This window comes from Carlito syrichta, unplaced genomic scaffold (assembly GCF_000164805.1).
Source record: "Carlito syrichta isolate Samal-C Ts95f unplaced genomic scaffold, Tarsius_syrichta-2.0.1 Scaffold314713, whole genome shotgun sequence".
NCBI classification, from domain to species: Eukaryota; Metazoa; Chordata; class Mammalia; order Primates; family Tarsiidae; genus Carlito; species Carlito syrichta.
The window spans coordinates 213,877-231,376 of record NW_007258809.1 but is presented as its reverse complement, the minus strand read 5'-3'; the positions used below and the strand labels follow the sequence as shown (position 1 = coordinate 231,376).

The following is a 17,500-nucleotide window of genomic DNA, read 5'->3' as shown; positions in this document are numbered from 1 at the left end:
AGATGAGGGAAGTTTTTGGATAATTTCATGTACTGTTTGCTCCAGGGTGTTCTCTTTCTCTCTGTCTGTCTCAGGGCTTCCAATTAATCTTAGCTTTGGTCTCTTGAAATAATCACTCATCTCTTGGAGGGTTTGTTCTGTCTTTTAAAGCTTCTTTTCTATGTTTTCAACAGTTTGGGTTAGTTCCATATTTTGGTCCTCAAGCTCTGAGATTCTTCTGCTTGCTTAATTCTGCTTTGCATGCTTATCAGTTTGTTATTTATTTCATTCACTGTTTTCTTTATGCTGTTACCTCAGTTATCAACTCCTTCACTCTTTACTCTTGTCTCTCCTCATTTCTATTTTTTCTCTCTATTAATATCTTGATATCTGGGTTTGTGGTTTGAGACCAGTCATCCTGGGGGCTCTTCATTGTTTGAGTTCCAAAGTCTGTATTCTCAGTGGCTGACCTCCCAGGGTTCTGTGTGAGACTCATATTCTTCCTTTGATTTTTCTTCGTTTGTGTACGTTTTCCTCCTCCTTTTTTAAAAACCTCTTCTTTAATTCTGTTGTTCAGTGATGGAGGGATAGCCTTTATTTCTGTTTGCTCAATCTCCTTTTCTTCCTTATGTAGATCCTCTGGTTTTGTTCAGTTCTGAAGCTGGACTGGGATTGGGGCCTGTGCTTTTTGCAATTTTAAGATTTTATTAAGGGGGGAGCTGTGATTCAGAAACTATCTGCAGATTCCAGTATCTGCTGAGGTGTGTGGACCCTCTGGAACCCACTTCCCACTGCCTTACAATCTATCTATGCAGTGGGAATGTCTGTTTGCCCCCTGAAAGCAAAATGAGATAAGAAAAAGGGAAAGAATGGAAAAGGATGGAGGAAGATGAAAGGAAGGTGGAGCGAGAAGAAGAAGAAGAGGAGGAGGAGGAGAAGAAGAAGAAGAAGAAGAAAAACAGACAGGCGTACCAACTAATACATAAACAGAGAAACAAAGACAGAAGAAACAAAAAAAAATACAGGCAATCTTAAAAACAAACAACCCCCCCGTTGGTGTACTCTCCCTCAAAAATACCCATATACAGATAGAAAATGTTTTTTAAAAAAGCAATAAAAACATAAACAAAAACAGAAAGAAGAAAAGGAAAACTAAAACCAAAACGAAAAGCAAACAAGAAACAAAAAAACCTTATTCTATGGCCATTTTTGTAACTCCAGGGTTTTTTTGGCTGCTATCTCCGTCTTAAAGAGTGGCTCCAGTCTCTAGCCCCTCCCCTCTACTCTCTGTGCAGGCTGATAGGGTTCCTTTCAGCGTGGGTCACATGCCCCACTGACTACTGTGGGAGGAGGATAGATCAGATACAGACTCACCTGACTCTGCTGCTGCTGCTGCTGCTGCTGTCAAGTCTCCCACTCAGATCTGATATGCCTGTGCTTGTTCCAGCCTGGGGGAGGGGTATCTATCTCTCTGAGTCCAATGATAGGATAGCCCTGGGTTCTAAGATGGAGACTGGACAGAACTGGGCTTGGCAGTGCAGGTCTCTGCCTGGTCCTCGGATTGAGAAGATGGCGCCTGTTGGCTTCTCATCAATGATGTTAGGGCTTTATTCCAGATTTCCATGACTTGCCTTCTCCATGGTTCCTCCTGCTTGTGCCTGGTCTGCTACTGCAGATGATGGTGTGGGCTGGATATCAGGTGGTGAGGGGTGACTGTTCTCTGCTGCCTCCTCTCAAGAGAGCCATGAGAACCGCAGACGATTCTGTGCACCCAGGTCTCCAATCTCAGGGTAGTGGTAGGTTGCAGTCACTTCTGGAGGAGACCCCTGGGTGCATGAACTCGAGTCTCCCCTCAGATGGATTTTCACTCACCCACTGGCACACGCCCACTCATGCAGAGAATCTTTCTGGATCCTGGGTTTTGTGGAGATTCTCATTCAGACCTGTCCCATCGCTATCTTGCCCAGAAGTCACCATTAAACATGTTTAATCTGATTGTGTTATGTAGTGCTTTCTTTAATGACATTAAGAATTGACAAAGAGAGAGATGAGTTGTTGCTGTTTTTCTGATATTTTGAATTAGCTTTTTGTTGTTGTTGTTTAAGGTGGCTATCATCCAGTGAAAATTGGAGACCTCTTCAATGGCCGGTATCATGTTATTAGAAAGCTCGGATGGGGGCACTTCTCTACTGTCTGGCTGTGCTGGGATATGCAGTAAGTGTTCTTTTTCATTTATGCATTTGAATCCTGACCTGGTTCATCATCTGTGTCCTAAGAAGGTATAACTGAGGGTTGCATCTGCTTTGTTGTGTTATGTAAAGTACTTAGCTTAGCACAGGCCTGCCCCAGCTAGCTAGACTTTTGACCCCTTAACCTGAAGTTCATTTCAAATCTTAAAATATTTACTTTCTTCTAGCTTTATTTCTGAGGCTTAGTCCTTAAAATTTGTTATATTGGGATATTTTTCTAGTAATTCATCCATTTCAGAAAAAAAGACCAAATGTAAAATAATTAATGTATAGGCTTTTTAAAACTCGTGGTTTCTAACTTTTTTTCTTTTTTTTTTTTTGAGTAAGGATCACACTCTGTTGCCCAGGCTGGAGTGCAGTGGCACAATCATAGCTTACCACAGCCTTGAACTCTTGGGCTCAAGTGATCATTCCACCTCAGCCTTCCAAGTAGCAGGGACTACAGGAGTGTGCCACCATGCTTGGCTAATTTTTTTTTGTTGTTTGTTTATTTGTTTTTGTAGATGAGGTCTTGCTATGTTGCCTAGATTAGTTTTGAACCCTGGGGTCAACCATTCCTCCTGCCTTGGTCTCCCAAACTGTAGGGATTTTAGGCATGTATCACCACACTCAGCCTCTTTTCTAACATTTTAAAGCCATGACCTACCCATAAGTAAGAAACTTCATTGCTACCCAGTACATATGCATGTGTATTGCACACAAGCAGTGGGGTGTGTGTGTGTGTGTGTGTGTGTGTGTGTGTGTGTGTGTGTGTATCAACTGAAACAAAAGTGTTATAAGAGGACACTTTCCCTTACTATTTGTGATAACTATGACATCTTTTTGGCATATTTTAACTATAACAAAACTTAACGACAAAACAGAAAAGAGATTGTCTTGATCCCACCTGCTACTTTGTTGTGGCCACACTATTTGAAAGTACTATTTGAAAGGAAAATAAAGCTCATGAAAAGTTTATATTTATTGGATAGATCTCATTATAAATTGAGTTTTCCTTATCAGAGATGCTTGGGACCAGAAGTGATTTGGGTTTTGGAATGTTTGCATATATTTAATGTAATATCTTGGGTATATGACCCAAGTCGAAAAACAAAATTCATTCATGTTTCTTACATGCCTTATACACATAGCCTAATGACATTTTTGTATGATATTTTAAATAATCTTCTGCATGAAACAAGGTTTTTACTATGTTTTGACTGTAACCTGTCACCTGAGGTCAAATATAGAATTTTATACTTGTGATGTCTTGTCAACATTCATAATGTTTCAGAATTTGGAGCATCTTTTGAGTCAAGGTCTCACTGTGTCCACTCAAGCAATAGTGCAGTGGCATGATCACAACTCACCACATCCTTGACCTCCTGGGCTCAGGTGATCCTTCTGCCTCAGCTTCCCGAGTAGCTGAGACTACAGGCATGTGCCACCATACCCTGTTAATTAAAAAAAAAAAAAAAACTTTTTGTAAAGATGAGGTGTCTCTCTGTTGCCTAGGCTGTTCTCAAACTCCTGGGCCTAAGCAATCCTCCTGCCTTGCCCTCCCAAAGTGCTGGGATTACAGGCTTGAGCTGCTGCACCTGGCTCAGATTTTGGATTTTTGAATTAGGGATGCTCAACCTGTGACAATCATTTCTTTGATAATATAAATAAATGTGTGTTGTTTTTTTCTTTAAAGGGGTAAAAGATTTGTTGCAATGAAAGTTGTAAAAAGTGCCCAGCATTATACAGAGACAGCCTTGGATGAAATAAAATTGCTCAAATGTGTAAGTATTGCAAAAATGTGATTATATATGTGGAAAACTAATGACTTAAAATTTTACAGGGAATTTTTCTGAGCTATACTAAATTAAAATCGACTATTTTTTATAAGATCAAATGCTAAATATTTTCAAAATACTGCTTTATTAAAACAGTGTTGATTGGTTTAGTGGCAAAAGATGCACTGTCTTACTCCTCTGTGCTTTTATTTTATTTTATTTTTTGCATAGGTTCGAGAAAGTGATCCTAGTGACCCAAACAAAGACATGGTGGTTCAGCTCATTGATGACTTCAAGATTTCAGGCATGAATGGGATACGTATCCTTTACTTCCTGGTGCCTGAATTATGTTTTTTTCCCTTTTCCTTTTAAAAAATGGAACTATTTAAAACTTCTCTAGGTTTTGCTGCTTTATCATCCTCAACATAGCATTGTGAAGTGTTATAAAATGGTGCACCTAGAGTGGTTTGCAAGGACATTTGGGGGCTTTTGGTATAGCTTCTTAGAAACTCTTTTTTTAAAACTACAACTTGACTTAATTTTGGCATGGAATTAATTATAGATTTATTTTTCATTAATTGTAGTAAAATTTATTTTTTGTGGTGATCGACTAAAACATACTTCGGCACTTCTTTGTGTTGTAAACTTTCTAAAATCAGTGCACAAGGACTTCCTATGTGTCTCCAGTGGTTGCAGAGCCCAATATGAGGGTGACACATTGGTTGAGATAAGAAAAGGAGAGATGCTTTGTAAATTTTGACATCCCAGAGCTGCACTTGAGTACTGTTAGTATTGAACAGTACTAATTCTGAATTCTATTTCCAAAATTATATAATTGAGTCTATCAAGTAATTGTTCCTGCAGAGATGAACCTAGAAGCATTTTGGTTTTCTTGATTTTATTCCCAGTTTATCTATTTTATAAAAGCCGAGTAAAAGTTCACTTGCTTTTACTATTTTTTACACTATGCATCCCTCCCCCCCCTTCCCTCCTCTCCCCTCCCTTCTGAGTTGGTGAATCTGATGTAAGCCTGTGTTTAATGGAAAGACCCTCATTGTTTTTCTTTAAAGGGTTTTATTTTGAAAATTTTCAATGAATATAAGTAGAGCATATACTGCAGCAAATGCTTATAAATCCATCACCCAAGTTTAATACTTTACACAGTCTGGCCATATGTACTCCATCTATCCTTTCTTGCAGAATTATCTTATGGCAAATCCTAGAAGTCATGCTCTTTTACCTCTATGAATGTCAGTGTGCATCTTTGAAAAAATACGAACTTTTTAATATGTGTGCATAGAACTTACTAAATAAACTAACAGTTTCTTGATATCACAACAAATTCCTCATTTAAATTTCCTTGATATTTCAAAAATGGATTTCTAAAGGCTTGTTTGAATGACATTTCAACAGTATTGTTTTCTCCTAAGTTCTCTTCAGTTAGGGTGTACAAACAAAATTAATTTTTTACTCATAAATTGAGATGGATGGTCTGCTACTGTGGACTTCATCTTCAACATTGTCTTGTCCCTTCTTAAAAAGAGTTATCCATTTGTAAATTAATTTTTTATTTGGGGCATTGTTACTGTAAACTTTTCATAAAGCAGCAATGATTTCATCATTCTTCCAAACTTCATCATAAATATGATGTTTGTTCTTCATTTTGCAGCATTCATGTTGCTCTGATAGGGGCTCCTTTCAAACTGATGTCATATCCTTCTTGTGCCTCAAACTAGATCCTGCTCAGATATTTTATAACAAGTTAGTACGAGTTTATTTTGGTGCACAGAAATTTTGAAATCCATTAATCATATTTTGATAATATACATTTCCCATAAACTTTTTTGTTTGTTTGTTTGTTTTTTGAGTTGGAGTCTCATTCTGTCACCCAGACTGGAGTGCAGTGGCCACTCCCAGCCACTGCAGCCTCGACCTGCTGGGCTCCGGAGATCCTCCACCTCCGCCTTCCAAGTAGCTGGAACTACAGGCATGCGCTACCATGCCCTGCTAATTTTTTTTTTTTTATTGTAGAGATGAGGTCTCACCAAGTTGCCCAGGCGGGTCTCGAACCCACGGGCTCAGGCAATCCACACCTCAGCCTCCCAAGCACGGGATTACAGGCTGAGCCACTGAGCCCGGCTTCCCATAAACTTTTTTAAAGGCCCCTCGTATTCTCGAAATTAGCCTTGAGGAGAGTAGGAAGCAGCAGTGTCTGCTGATGCCACCTCACCCTTTGACTCCAGATCATTTCTGCTCACTGCTGAGTGTACTTTTCCCTTTAGATAGATATATAACTGGAAGAGGGCAGGGCAGTTTCTTCTCATGTCAGACCTGCAAGACCTTTCCTGGGATTGCTCACTGGGAGAGGGTCTCTTTGGAGAAGCCACCTGAGTGGTAGTTAAATGGAGTTTTTTTTTTTTTTTTTTGAGATATATATACATTCTAGTAGCTATTTTCCCTATTAAATAAAATGCTAAGAAATCATCATAGTTTAAATGTGTCAATGCTTTGGGAAGATACGGCTCATATTTTGGAAGTCCTAGGCTTTGGTCCTACATCTGCTACTAACTTTAGTCCTTAAATAATTTGCCATTTTTGTAATGAGCCTGGGAAATAGTAAGATACTTATGGCTTTAGGTTACCTATGCATAAGTTGTAGTGCTTAAGTTCTCCAGTAGTATAGAAACAGCTTTCTCTTTTCCTTAAACTGTTTAAGATGATAGTTATTGTGATAATGTGATAGATCCAGATATTATAGTTGATTAGTTAAGTCCACTAACCTTTTTTGATACTAAAGTCATCAGTCAACCTCCAGGGATGAACAACATACTCTCAAAGGGTGTCAGAACCAATTAAAATCTTTCTGTAGGAACAACATGAATGTACGATTATATTGGGTGGGGGGAGGGTCATAGTTCTGGAGGTTAAGTGGTTGACTAAAATTTCTGTTAAAAAAAAATTCAAGCCAGGTGTGTTGGTGTGCTCCTATAGTTTCAGCTGCTCAGGAAGCTAAGGGGATCCGCTTGAGTTCAGGAATTTAAGTCCAGCATGGGCAACATAGCAACTTTTAAAAAACAAACAACAACAAAACAGATTCCTGAGATTTTATTGTGATATATGGTCTTAATTCTGTCTTAAATTGTGGCCATACATTCTTAATAGCTGCCTATAATATTAAAATTGATCTAGTATTAAAATTGATATGCAGTGAAAGATATTCTTCAAGGAAAAGATCAAATAAGTCTTTATTGTGTTTAATACACTTGTTTCATAATGTGTTTTATGTGGCCTCACATGTAGCAATTTAGTCAGGCCATTAGGACACTCAGGACAGTGGAGCTCTTTATTTTTTTCCACATCAGTTCCTGTGAGGTTTCAGTCTTGCCCATTTTAATTGCTGATTTTCAAGAAGGAGTGTGCTGAGATAGGCTCAGCTCAGTGTGGGCTTTATTGGTGACTTGGCTGCCTGGCGCTCTCTGAAGTGTCCTTATTTATATGGTGGGGGTAATTATATTATTTTGTAAGGTTGTTTGGAGTACACATTTAGTAAATACAGCAGTGCAACAATAAAAAATGATACAACTTCAAAAAATAGAGTATAACAACTATTTATGTAGCATTTACATGGTATTAGATATTGTATTTAAGAAATTATTAGCCAGGCTCGGTGGCTCAGCCTGTAATCCCGCACCTTTGGGAGGCTGAGGTGAGTGGATTGCCTGAGCCCGCGGGTTCGAGATCGCCTCGGCAACTTGGTGAGACCTCATCTCTACAATAAATCAAAAAAAATTAGCCGGGTATGGTAGCACACGCCTGTAGTTCTGGCTACTTGGAAGGCTGAGGTGGAAGGATCACCGGAGCCCAGTAGGTTAGGCTGTGGTGGCTGGGAGCGTGCCACTGCACTCCAGTCTGGGCGACAGAGTGAGACTCCAACTCAAAAAAAAAAAAAAATTATTTAAAGTATACAGGATGATGTGCATAGGTTATATGCAAATACTGTGCTAATTTTTAGGGAATTAAGCATCCTTGGATATTGTTGTCCAAGAGGGTCCTGGAACCAATCCTCTGGGATACTGAAGGACAACTGTGTTTAGAAATCATAAGTTATTTAAGTGAGGTACAGCATTTAACCACTTTTGTTATTACTGATTGTGTTGATATTGTATTTTATATAAAGAAATAAGTGTTTTGCAAGTGACACAATGATGTATAACTGCCTCACTGCAGAAAATGCATCCACACACAATCCTTAACTATGTCCCAGATGTCTGCATGGTCTTTGAAGTACTTGGCCACCATCTCCTCAAGTGGATCATCAAGTCCAACTATCAAGGCCTCCCAGTACGTTGTGTGAAGAGTATCATTCGACAGGTAAGACTTCTGTCAGCAATCCCCAGCCCCCAGCTGACTAGCCTTTCAGTATGAATTCCTATTTAAGAAAGGGGAAAAAATGCACACACACACACACACACACACACACACACACACACACCATTGTGTGACATTTTGAATTCCTTTAAATTTACTGATATGCCATGATTTAATGATATGCCATTCATTCTGTTTTGTAATGGGAGCAATAATTTGTAACTGTCAGGCATGCATTTCTTTTGGCATGCCAGTTTTTTTAAGGTAGGTGATATGGTATAATCAGAAATTGTTTTATCCAATATCTTTACTACATAATATTCCAGTTAGTTACTTAAAAATTAACTCAGATGAAATAAGTTATATGTTTACTTACTAAGTATCCTTGGATAAAGAGTAAATCATAGATAATTTAAGAATTGCTTACAGGCTTTCAGCTATAAGGTGAACAAATTCTGTGGATCTAGTATACAGCATAGTGATTATAGTTAACAGTACTGTATTACATACTTGAAATTTGTTAAGAGAGTAACTTAAATTTTCTCACCACACCTACAAAAATCTATGTGCAGTAAGTAGGTTATTTAGCTGGTTTGTGACAATTATTTCACAATGTATACACATACATCAAAGCATCATATTATATACTGTATATAAATTCAGTTGTTTTTTGTTTTTTGTTTTTTTGAGTTGGAGTCTCACTCGGTTGCCCAAACTGGAATGCAGTGGCCTCTCCCAGCCACCGCAGCCTTGACCTGCTGGGCTCCAGCGATCCTTCCGCCTCAGCCTTCTGAGTAGCTGGAATTATAGGCATGGCGCTACCATGCCTGGCTGATTTTTTTTTTTTTTATTGTAGAGATGAGGTCTCGCTGCCCAGGCGGGTCCAAACCCGCAGGTTCAGGCAATCCACTCACCTCAGCCTCCCAAAGACACGGGATTACAGGCTGAGCCACCGAGCCGGGCTCATAAATTCAGTTTTTATTGTCAACTACATCTCAGTAAAACTGAGGGAAAAGAGAAATGTTTATGCCATGTAGGAATTATTGTATTAGAGTTATACTTTATTCAATTGTCTGGCCAAAAGAAAACTCTCAGGTTCTGGCTTAGAGATGATGCTTCAGTAAATATTTATAGAATGAAAATATGTGGATCATCTTCTAATTAGCAGTGTTTGCCAGATTTTATCTGCATGGAATCAGTCTATAGTCCACTCATTGCCTAGACTGCCTCAGTTAGGAAAAATTACAGATGTGACTTATTCTGGATTATGTATTCTGATTCAGTGACCAGTTCTTTAGAGTAAGTAATGTACCAAGGAGATTGCTTTGTTTGCTTGAGAAGAGAGCTAGGTAGTTTGGAGCTCCATCCCCTTACCCCAAGCCCAAAGCATGGACTAGGCCTACCGAAGGGCCCTAGACATGAAATATAGGCCTGAGTCCAGAATTCTTAAATAGGAAAAGAATTGGAGTGATTCATGGTTAAAGAATTGTGAATTCATGAGATGGGTGCCTGAAAAGGAGCCTTTCTGACATGGCTAGAGTGTATGTGTTTGCATACATGTTCATGAGTAGGTCTTTTAACGCACTTTATAAAATGTTGGAAGCTTAGATTTTATAGAAAAAGCATCCTGGATTTTGCTTTTGGAATTGTGTGCAGGTCACTTTTTTTTTAGCCTGCTTTGGTGTCCATCTCGTCACTTATCCTTTTGTACTGCTAGTTGGCAGGTTTTCTTCTGCCATTTCAGGTATTACTTGAGAAAGGGGCCTGCAGAGAGAAGGGGTCTATGTGTCAGCTTATTTGTCAGTTGGATTGAGATGCTTCAGCATATTATACTAAGTATACTTGTGTGCCTGCTATGGATTTGTGGTGATGTTTTGTTTAGTAATGTGTCTGTTCCCTCTTAGATTTCAAATAGCACATTCATTCATCTTTTTAATATAAGCTAATATCTCAATTGAAAAACATGACTTTTTTTCTTCAGTATAAAAAAAGTTATGTGGTGTGTATAGACATTAAGATATTGATTGGAGTGATTCACTTACCAAATGACACTAGGGTATTATTTGTAACTTCAGTGATAACTCTAAACTTTAACAAAAAAAACTGTTTTGTTAAAACTTGGGAAGAATCTCCTGGTTATCACCAATGAATCCTGAAAATAATTGTAGGATTTACATATTCTAACAAGCAGTAAATAATTTCAGAAAGAGCTGCCTGCATGTGTGTCCTGCAGGCGCTATTATCTCCCAGAGCCCCTTCAAAGTGTCTGCTGTTGCCATAGGTTACTGACCACATAGTCATCATTTGGACTTGGCATGTAACAAGGTGAATCTACTGGTGAGCTGTTAATGTATGTTTTATATTCCAGAGAAGAAAAGCAAATCTTGCCTTTCTTAGCAAGTCTATACACTGAAAGATGACATTCTGAGAGTTTAATGGAACTTAGTACATACTTGTTGAATGAATAGATGATTTAATGCACGTGTTATTCTCACTGTAATTCACGTAGCCTGACCTCTGTGGAGGCAGAGAAAGAGCTCTTGAAATATTTCATTAGTCCAGAAAAATTTCCTGATGAAATTTTGATTCTGTCATGTGGTCTGCATTTTGTTGTAGTTTGCAGTGTTAATGGAACTTTGGTTTGGTGTGGTTTTGATTGTGTGCGTGAACTCATCTTTATTTAAGAAAAATATCCTGGAATCTGAATTTTTTTTCTATGCTTAGAACTTCCAATGTAGTAAGTAATTTACGAAGTTACATATCTTAGTTAATAATCTGCATACTTGCGTTTCCCCTCACTCCCTTTGCTTCAGCTTGAGGGTTCCATATTTCTGATTCCTGGGTATTGCTGGGAAGGTCTTTCTTGACAGACCGACATAGTTTTGTAATTTCCCAGAACAAGCCAGGTTAGGTCAACTTTCTTGACATTCTTTTGCTGTTGTCAAGGCAGGTGGAATCAACACGTTCTGCCATCTCCTTGCTGTGCTACTTGCTATACTGCCACAGACATCTGCCAATTGAACCCTCCCATGTCATGTTTTTACTCTCCCAGTTCTTTCCATTTCCAGCACTGTCCTTCCCGACTCACGTCTTTCTACAGGTTTTTCTCCCTGCTCTTCCTGCGCCTAGCCTAACCCATCCCATTCCAGTTTATTCTCCATTCCATTGCCAGTTGCCTTCCAGGAAAACCTTGCCTTAATAATTCATATTCCCATTTAGAAACCTTTAGCAGCTTCCCATCGCCTGCTTGCTAAAGCTTAATGTTCTTGGCCTTCATGAAGCAATATATGGAGTGATTAAGAGGTTGGGTTTGGAGTCAGTGTACCCTGCTTTAGCCAAAGGACTTTGGTCAAGGTACTTAACTTCTATAAGCCACAATATCATCATCAATAAAGTGGCAATAACAATGGTGCCTTCCTCATTAGGTTACTGTGAAGATGTCATGAAATACTATTACTTATAAACGCAAATATTTTTCAGTGCTTTCTGTGTGCCAACTGTGGTTCTAAGTGTGTGGCAAAATTTAACTCACTAAGTCCTCATAATAAACCTATGAAATAGGAATTATTACTTTTCTGATTTAATCAAGAGTGAACTGAGGCCTAAGAGATTAAGTAACTTGCCCCTAGTTAGGAAGTAACTTAAAAAGTAGTACATGGTAGAGTAGGAGTTCTCACCCAGATAGTCTGGCTTTGGCACTCATGGATTTACCGTTTTGCCCAGCAGCATGTCATAAGTTTGGAATGTGACTGGACCTGTGTCTGCTTAAGTTACTTGTCTTCCTGGGAACCTACTTATGGTCTTCTACAATCTGGTGTCAACCTGTATTTCCCCTCAACAAACAAAATTCAGGTACCCTGTTTCCCTCCTGGAGTCTACCAAGTTACCCATTTCTTATGAATATTCAAAGATGTCCCAAGCATGCAGATTTACTAGAGTTTTTATTCATAAATTTTTACTGATTTAATTTTGTAGACAGTTTAGAGAAAGTACTTAATCATCATTGTCTTAACCCCTAAATGCACCTTGCCATTTTTTGTCCCCACGTTTGGTCATTTCTTTTGTCCTAGGCTGCTGGAAATGCCGTCCCCTCTTTTCTACCCACATTTTTAAGGCTCAACCAAAATCCTACCATTGTGACAAAGACTTTTAATGCTGCCCAGTTAAGAGTGCTATACATTCATGCCTCCAGCTCACATTTGGTCTTGTAGCTAATGATTGCAAGGTCTTATGGTATAGGCCAAGTCTTTTCAACCCTGGCACTGTTCACTTTTCAGGCCAGACGGCTCTTTGTTTGGATGCCTGCCCTGTGCATCATAGGGTATTTAGCAGCAGCCCTGACCTCTACCCCTTGATGCCTGGATTAGCCACCACCATCCCTGGTTGTGACAATTAAGAAATGTCCCTGAACTTTGTCAAATGTCCCCTGGGGAAAGAAAAGTTTCCTCTTGTTAACTACTAGACTAGGAGAAAGTGCAAAGTGCAGTAGACTTGACTTCAGATTCTAGCTTTGGGTCTTCCTATGTTGTGACCCTGATCAAGTTTACTTAGGCTCTGTGAGCCTGTTTCCTCATTTGTAAACTCAGGCTAGTAATACATAATTTGTAGCTTTACTGTGGAGATTAAGAATGAGGGACGATTTATAAAGCATTCATCATCATGAATAACACAAAGTAGCCATCGTGTATCCACTCCACTGAGCACCTCGGGGTTAGGGATCACGCATCTCTTTGTGTCTTCCTTCATAAATCAGGTGGTCAGGAAATATCCTGCTTGGTTGTCCTCCTTAAAGGAAGAAGTGGATGTCCCCGTTTGTCTTTACAAGGGCTCATAGATAAATGTTACCACTTATTTTCCAGAAGGAATGACAGAACTGAATCAATTGCTTGTTCAGAATTTTGTTATACACAGTTGCAGTTCTCAGCTTTCCTCATTTAGCCTTGGTGACTCTGTGCTTGGGTAGAAAGAGCCATCCTGGTGGCGTCTGGTGATGACTCTGGGGACACTGTACAGTCCACTCCCCAGGGCTTCCCTGTGCTTGCTTTTCTGGCCACAAGCATGGAGTCTTGTGACTGTTTATTGCCCCAGTTTTCATTTTTTTTTAATGTCATTTTATTGAGGCCTATTTTGTGTCTACCTTTTATTTTTTTTCTTGTACTGAAAAGAGAAAAAGGGTGTTTGTGTTGACATTATTTGTGGTGCATTAAAAGATGTGCCTCAGGTGATGGTATCTTTAAAATTCTTTGCTACTCTTTAAAAGTGGCTTTGGCTTTTTTGTGTAATTGAAAGGGTAGTTGGCATTTTGCCTTTGAAAACTTTATAGTTTAATTCATTGTCCTTTATGGAAACTTTGTGAGTACATGGCTGCTTGCCATTAATTAGATGAAGCTTGTCCAGGGCAAGGCTTGATTTTGGCGACTTTGCTACAATGCTGGAAAAACTAGCAATTACAGCTATAGCCCTGGACCTTAAAATTATATTACTAGTCTTTCTGTTTTCATGATTGTAGTTGACATGTATTGTGCTCTTTCAACGCTGATTAAGTTCTTGGTATCATGCTTCTAGTCCTCACCACAACCTTGTGAGGCCAGGGGTGTTACGGTCCTCACCCTATAGAAGGTGTTACACAGGGAGGATTAAAAATCTTCCTCTGCCTTCCCTACTGAATCCAGATGGTGTAAATCCAGAGTCCGTGCTCTTAACTGTAGAGTAATGTTCAATGACCTCCATAGAAAATTATTTTAAATTACAGTGTGTATCTGTGGAAGTATGCATTTATGTCTCTCTTTGTAGTAAATGGTTTTCTTGTGCCTTAATAATAGTGCTAGTAATCAGATTGTTTGAGTGTGGCCATTCAATTTTATGAAGTAGATAACTTGCAATCATGTGCTGCAGTGTGCAAGCTAATGGGACCTTCAAAATCCAGTGCTTTCCATGCGCGCCTGCTGTGGGGTGCAGACCTGCAGGCTGTCTCATTCTAACCATTGACTGGTTTTTGTCTGCACTTAGTATTTATTTACTATTTTAATTATTTCAGTGACCCTAGTCATCAGTAAATTTATTATGATCAAGCCAGTATAGTTCAGCTTTAGACCAGATGTTTTCATTTTAAAGTGGTAAACATTTTGAGTCTCATTTTGAGACCCACTTTTGGGTCTGTTCAGCCTAGGGGTGTATGTGGTCCTCTCAGGATGCTAGTCCTCAACTCAGAAGCATGGTGAGCCAACTCCTGGTGGAGGCTGAGTGCTGGGCATGGCAGCTTTGTTGTTCCTCCTGATGATACTCAGGAGGGCAACTGATGACTTTTCTCATCAGTTCTCACCAGTTAGAGCAAGAAAGAACAAGGAGCAAGGGGTGTCTCAGGACAGCGTGCATCAGGACGACACCCCCTGTATTTGGGGGTCTGAGTGTGTCTCTTGGCCTTGGCCTGTTTTATTGGGACAGGTATTCCCATGCTCCTCCCGTCAGTTTAACGTCATGGTTTTCAGGAGCACCTTGTAGGATTCGCCTCACGTCTTTCACTGAGGAAGAGAAATCCAGCGGGAGCCTCAGCTTTTCTAGTAGGAAATTCTCAGAACTTGAGGAGAGCCCCTCTGGTGTTTTCCTCCACACCCACAAGTAATTAATATCTAAATTAAGGCCTCCTGCTTGGGGCCAGCCTCCCTTCCTCTGCCAGCCCATCTGGCCGCCTGCTTGGGTTTCCCCTGGTGCTTCATTGGCTTCTGCTGCCGACAAGAGGAGGAGGCAGGCAGTCTCACTGCCCTGTGTCCTTTGCTCAGGTGCAAGAAGAAGAAAGCTCTCGCATCATCATCAGGATCAACACATTTTGGAAAGTGCTTTCATTCTGCTTCTCTTTACAGTTTAGAATTTTGGAGGGGACTTTACTCTCTGAGCAGTGAGAAGGGCCGGGGGGACAGCCTTCTAGAGAAGTCTCCACATGATTCTTACTCCTTTTGTCTCCAAGATTATAGGACCTATTTCGAGCATTCATGAAGGAGAGAAGCAGGTTTGTGTCGTTAAGACTAGTAACAGATGCTACTTGACACAGATGCTGGTTACAGAAAAAAACCTTCAAGACCATTTTGAGCAAGCCCCTTATATATTGCAGGTGAATTGGAAGTTCAGGGAAGCCTGTAGCTAATTAGTTCCTGAACTGGATGGGAGACTGCTAGCTCCCAGCCTTGAATTCTGCCTTCACTTCTGCACTGTGGCTGAACTCTGAGACGGACTCGACATAGGGAAACCTGGCACCTGTTCCTGATGTGTGTGATCTGCCATCTGAGTGGGGTGATTGACAGCCCCGTCTTGGCCCATCTGTGCTTAGACTGATCTGGGCTTTCCTAGCAGCCACTGGATCTCTGCTGCCTCCTACTGCTGACACCAAGTATGGTTTTTAGGCAAGAGAAACTATGATTTGATAAGCAAAAGGGAGAAGAATCAGTAAAGGCTTCTTTTAACTATGTCAGATTTTGAAAGGGGAGATCTATCCTTGGTGGTGAGACTTGAGTCCTTTTTTGTTTTGTTTTGCTTTGTTTTCCCCATAATCACAATTATTCTGTGTTAGTGAGGTTAAGAGTGCCCATCAGTGTTGGTCAGTGATTCTGTGGTGTTTTGTTATTTTAAACTTCACTGGTTAAGACAGAAATGCTGTTTTTGAAAATAAAACCATTTAAAAATAGTTCAAATAGAACAAAATTATAGAATCAAAGTTTTATTGCTGGGATGTACCATACAAGCTATGAAGTACAGCCCTTTTATATTAGAAATTGAGAAAACTATAACCCAGAAATTTTAGTTAGTGACTTAGGCGCTGAGCGTGGTGGCACATGCCTGTAGTTCCAGGTCCTCAGGAAGTTGAAGCAGGAGCATGACTTGAGGCCAGAATTTCAAGACTACATTGTACTGTGATTGTACATGTGAATAGCCACTACACTTCAGCCTGGGCAACATAGCAAGACCCCATTTCTTTTTCTTTTTTGAGTTGGAGTCTCACTCTGTCACCCAGACTGGAGTGCAGTGGCTGCTCCCGGCCACCGCAGCCTCGACCTCCTGGGCTTCGGCAATCCTTCCGCCTCAGCCCTTCCAAGTAGCTGGAACTATAGGCGTGTGCTACCATGCCTGGCTAATTTTTTTGATTTGTTGTAGAGATGAGGGCTCACCAAGCTGCCCAGGCGGGTCTTGAACCCGCGGGCTCAGGCATTCCACTCACCTCAGCCTCCCAAAGCACAGGATTACAGCCTGAACCACTGAGCCCGGCCGCAAGACCCCATTTCTAAAGAAAAGTTAGTTAATTTTTACAAATAAGTGTCATAGGACATTATAATTACCTGGTCACTATATACATATCTTCTGACTTCATTCATTTTTACCATTTATTTTGAGCTTCCTGTGTGCTAGACCTTGCTTTTGTAAGTTTTCCACAGATTATTATTTTTGAGTCAGAGTCTCACTCTGTCTCCCAGGCTGAGTGCAGTGGCACTCCCACGGCCACTGCAGCCTCAACCTGCTGAGCTCATGTGATCCTTCTGTCTCAACCTTCCAGTTATCTGGAACCATATTCGTGCGCCATCACACCTGGCTAATTTTTTTGACTTATTGTAGAGGTAAGGTCTTGCCAGGTTGCCCAGACTGGTCTCGAATCCCTGGGCTCAGGCAGTCCTCTAGCCTCGGCCTCCCAAAATGCTAGGATTACAGATGTGAGCCACCGTGCTCGGCCCCACATATTAATTTTTAATTATTACTATGTTTGTATCTAATAGATATGTTTTCCACCTTTTATAGATATGAAAATAAAAGCTCAGACAGATTAAATCTCAGACGGGGTAACACAATGAATCAATGAGCGGCAGTTTAAGAACTGTCCAAGCCGGGCTCGGTGGCTCAGCCTGTAATCCTGCGCCTTTGGGAGGCTGAGGTGAGTGGATTGCCTGAGCCCGCGGGTTCGAGACCCGCCTGGGCAGCGAGGCCTCATCTCTACAATAAATCAAAAAAAACTTAGCTGGGCATGGTAGCGCATGCCTGTAATTCTGGCTACTTGGAAGCCTGAGGCGGGAGGATCGCCGGAGCCCAGCAGGTCGAGGCTGCCATGGCCAGAAGCGGCCACTGCACTCCAGTCTGGGCGACAGAGTGAGACTCCAACTCAAAAAA

The 17,500-nt window shown here is 40.5% G+C and overlaps 1 protein-coding gene across 10 annotated transcripts in view; it reads left to right on the top strand.

Annotated features, from left to right (window-relative positions):
* SRPK2 (SRSF protein kinase 2) overlaps window positions 1–17,500 on the top strand; it is a 271,418-nt gene that overhangs the window by 215,975 nt on the left and 37,943 nt on the right. For all 10 annotated transcript variants that reach the window (XM_021719442.1, XM_021719445.1, XM_008071760.2 and 7 more), the window contains 4 exons: window positions 2,085–2,193; window positions 3,904–3,991; window positions 4,217–4,304; window positions 8,250–8,356. In XM_021719442.1, coding sequence (XP_021575117.1) covers window positions 2,085–2,193; window positions 3,904–3,991; window positions 4,217–4,304; window positions 8,250–8,356 — 392 coding nt within the window. The remainder of the gene's footprint in view (window positions 1–2,084; window positions 2,194–3,903; window positions 3,992–4,216; window positions 4,305–8,249; window positions 8,357–17,500) is intronic.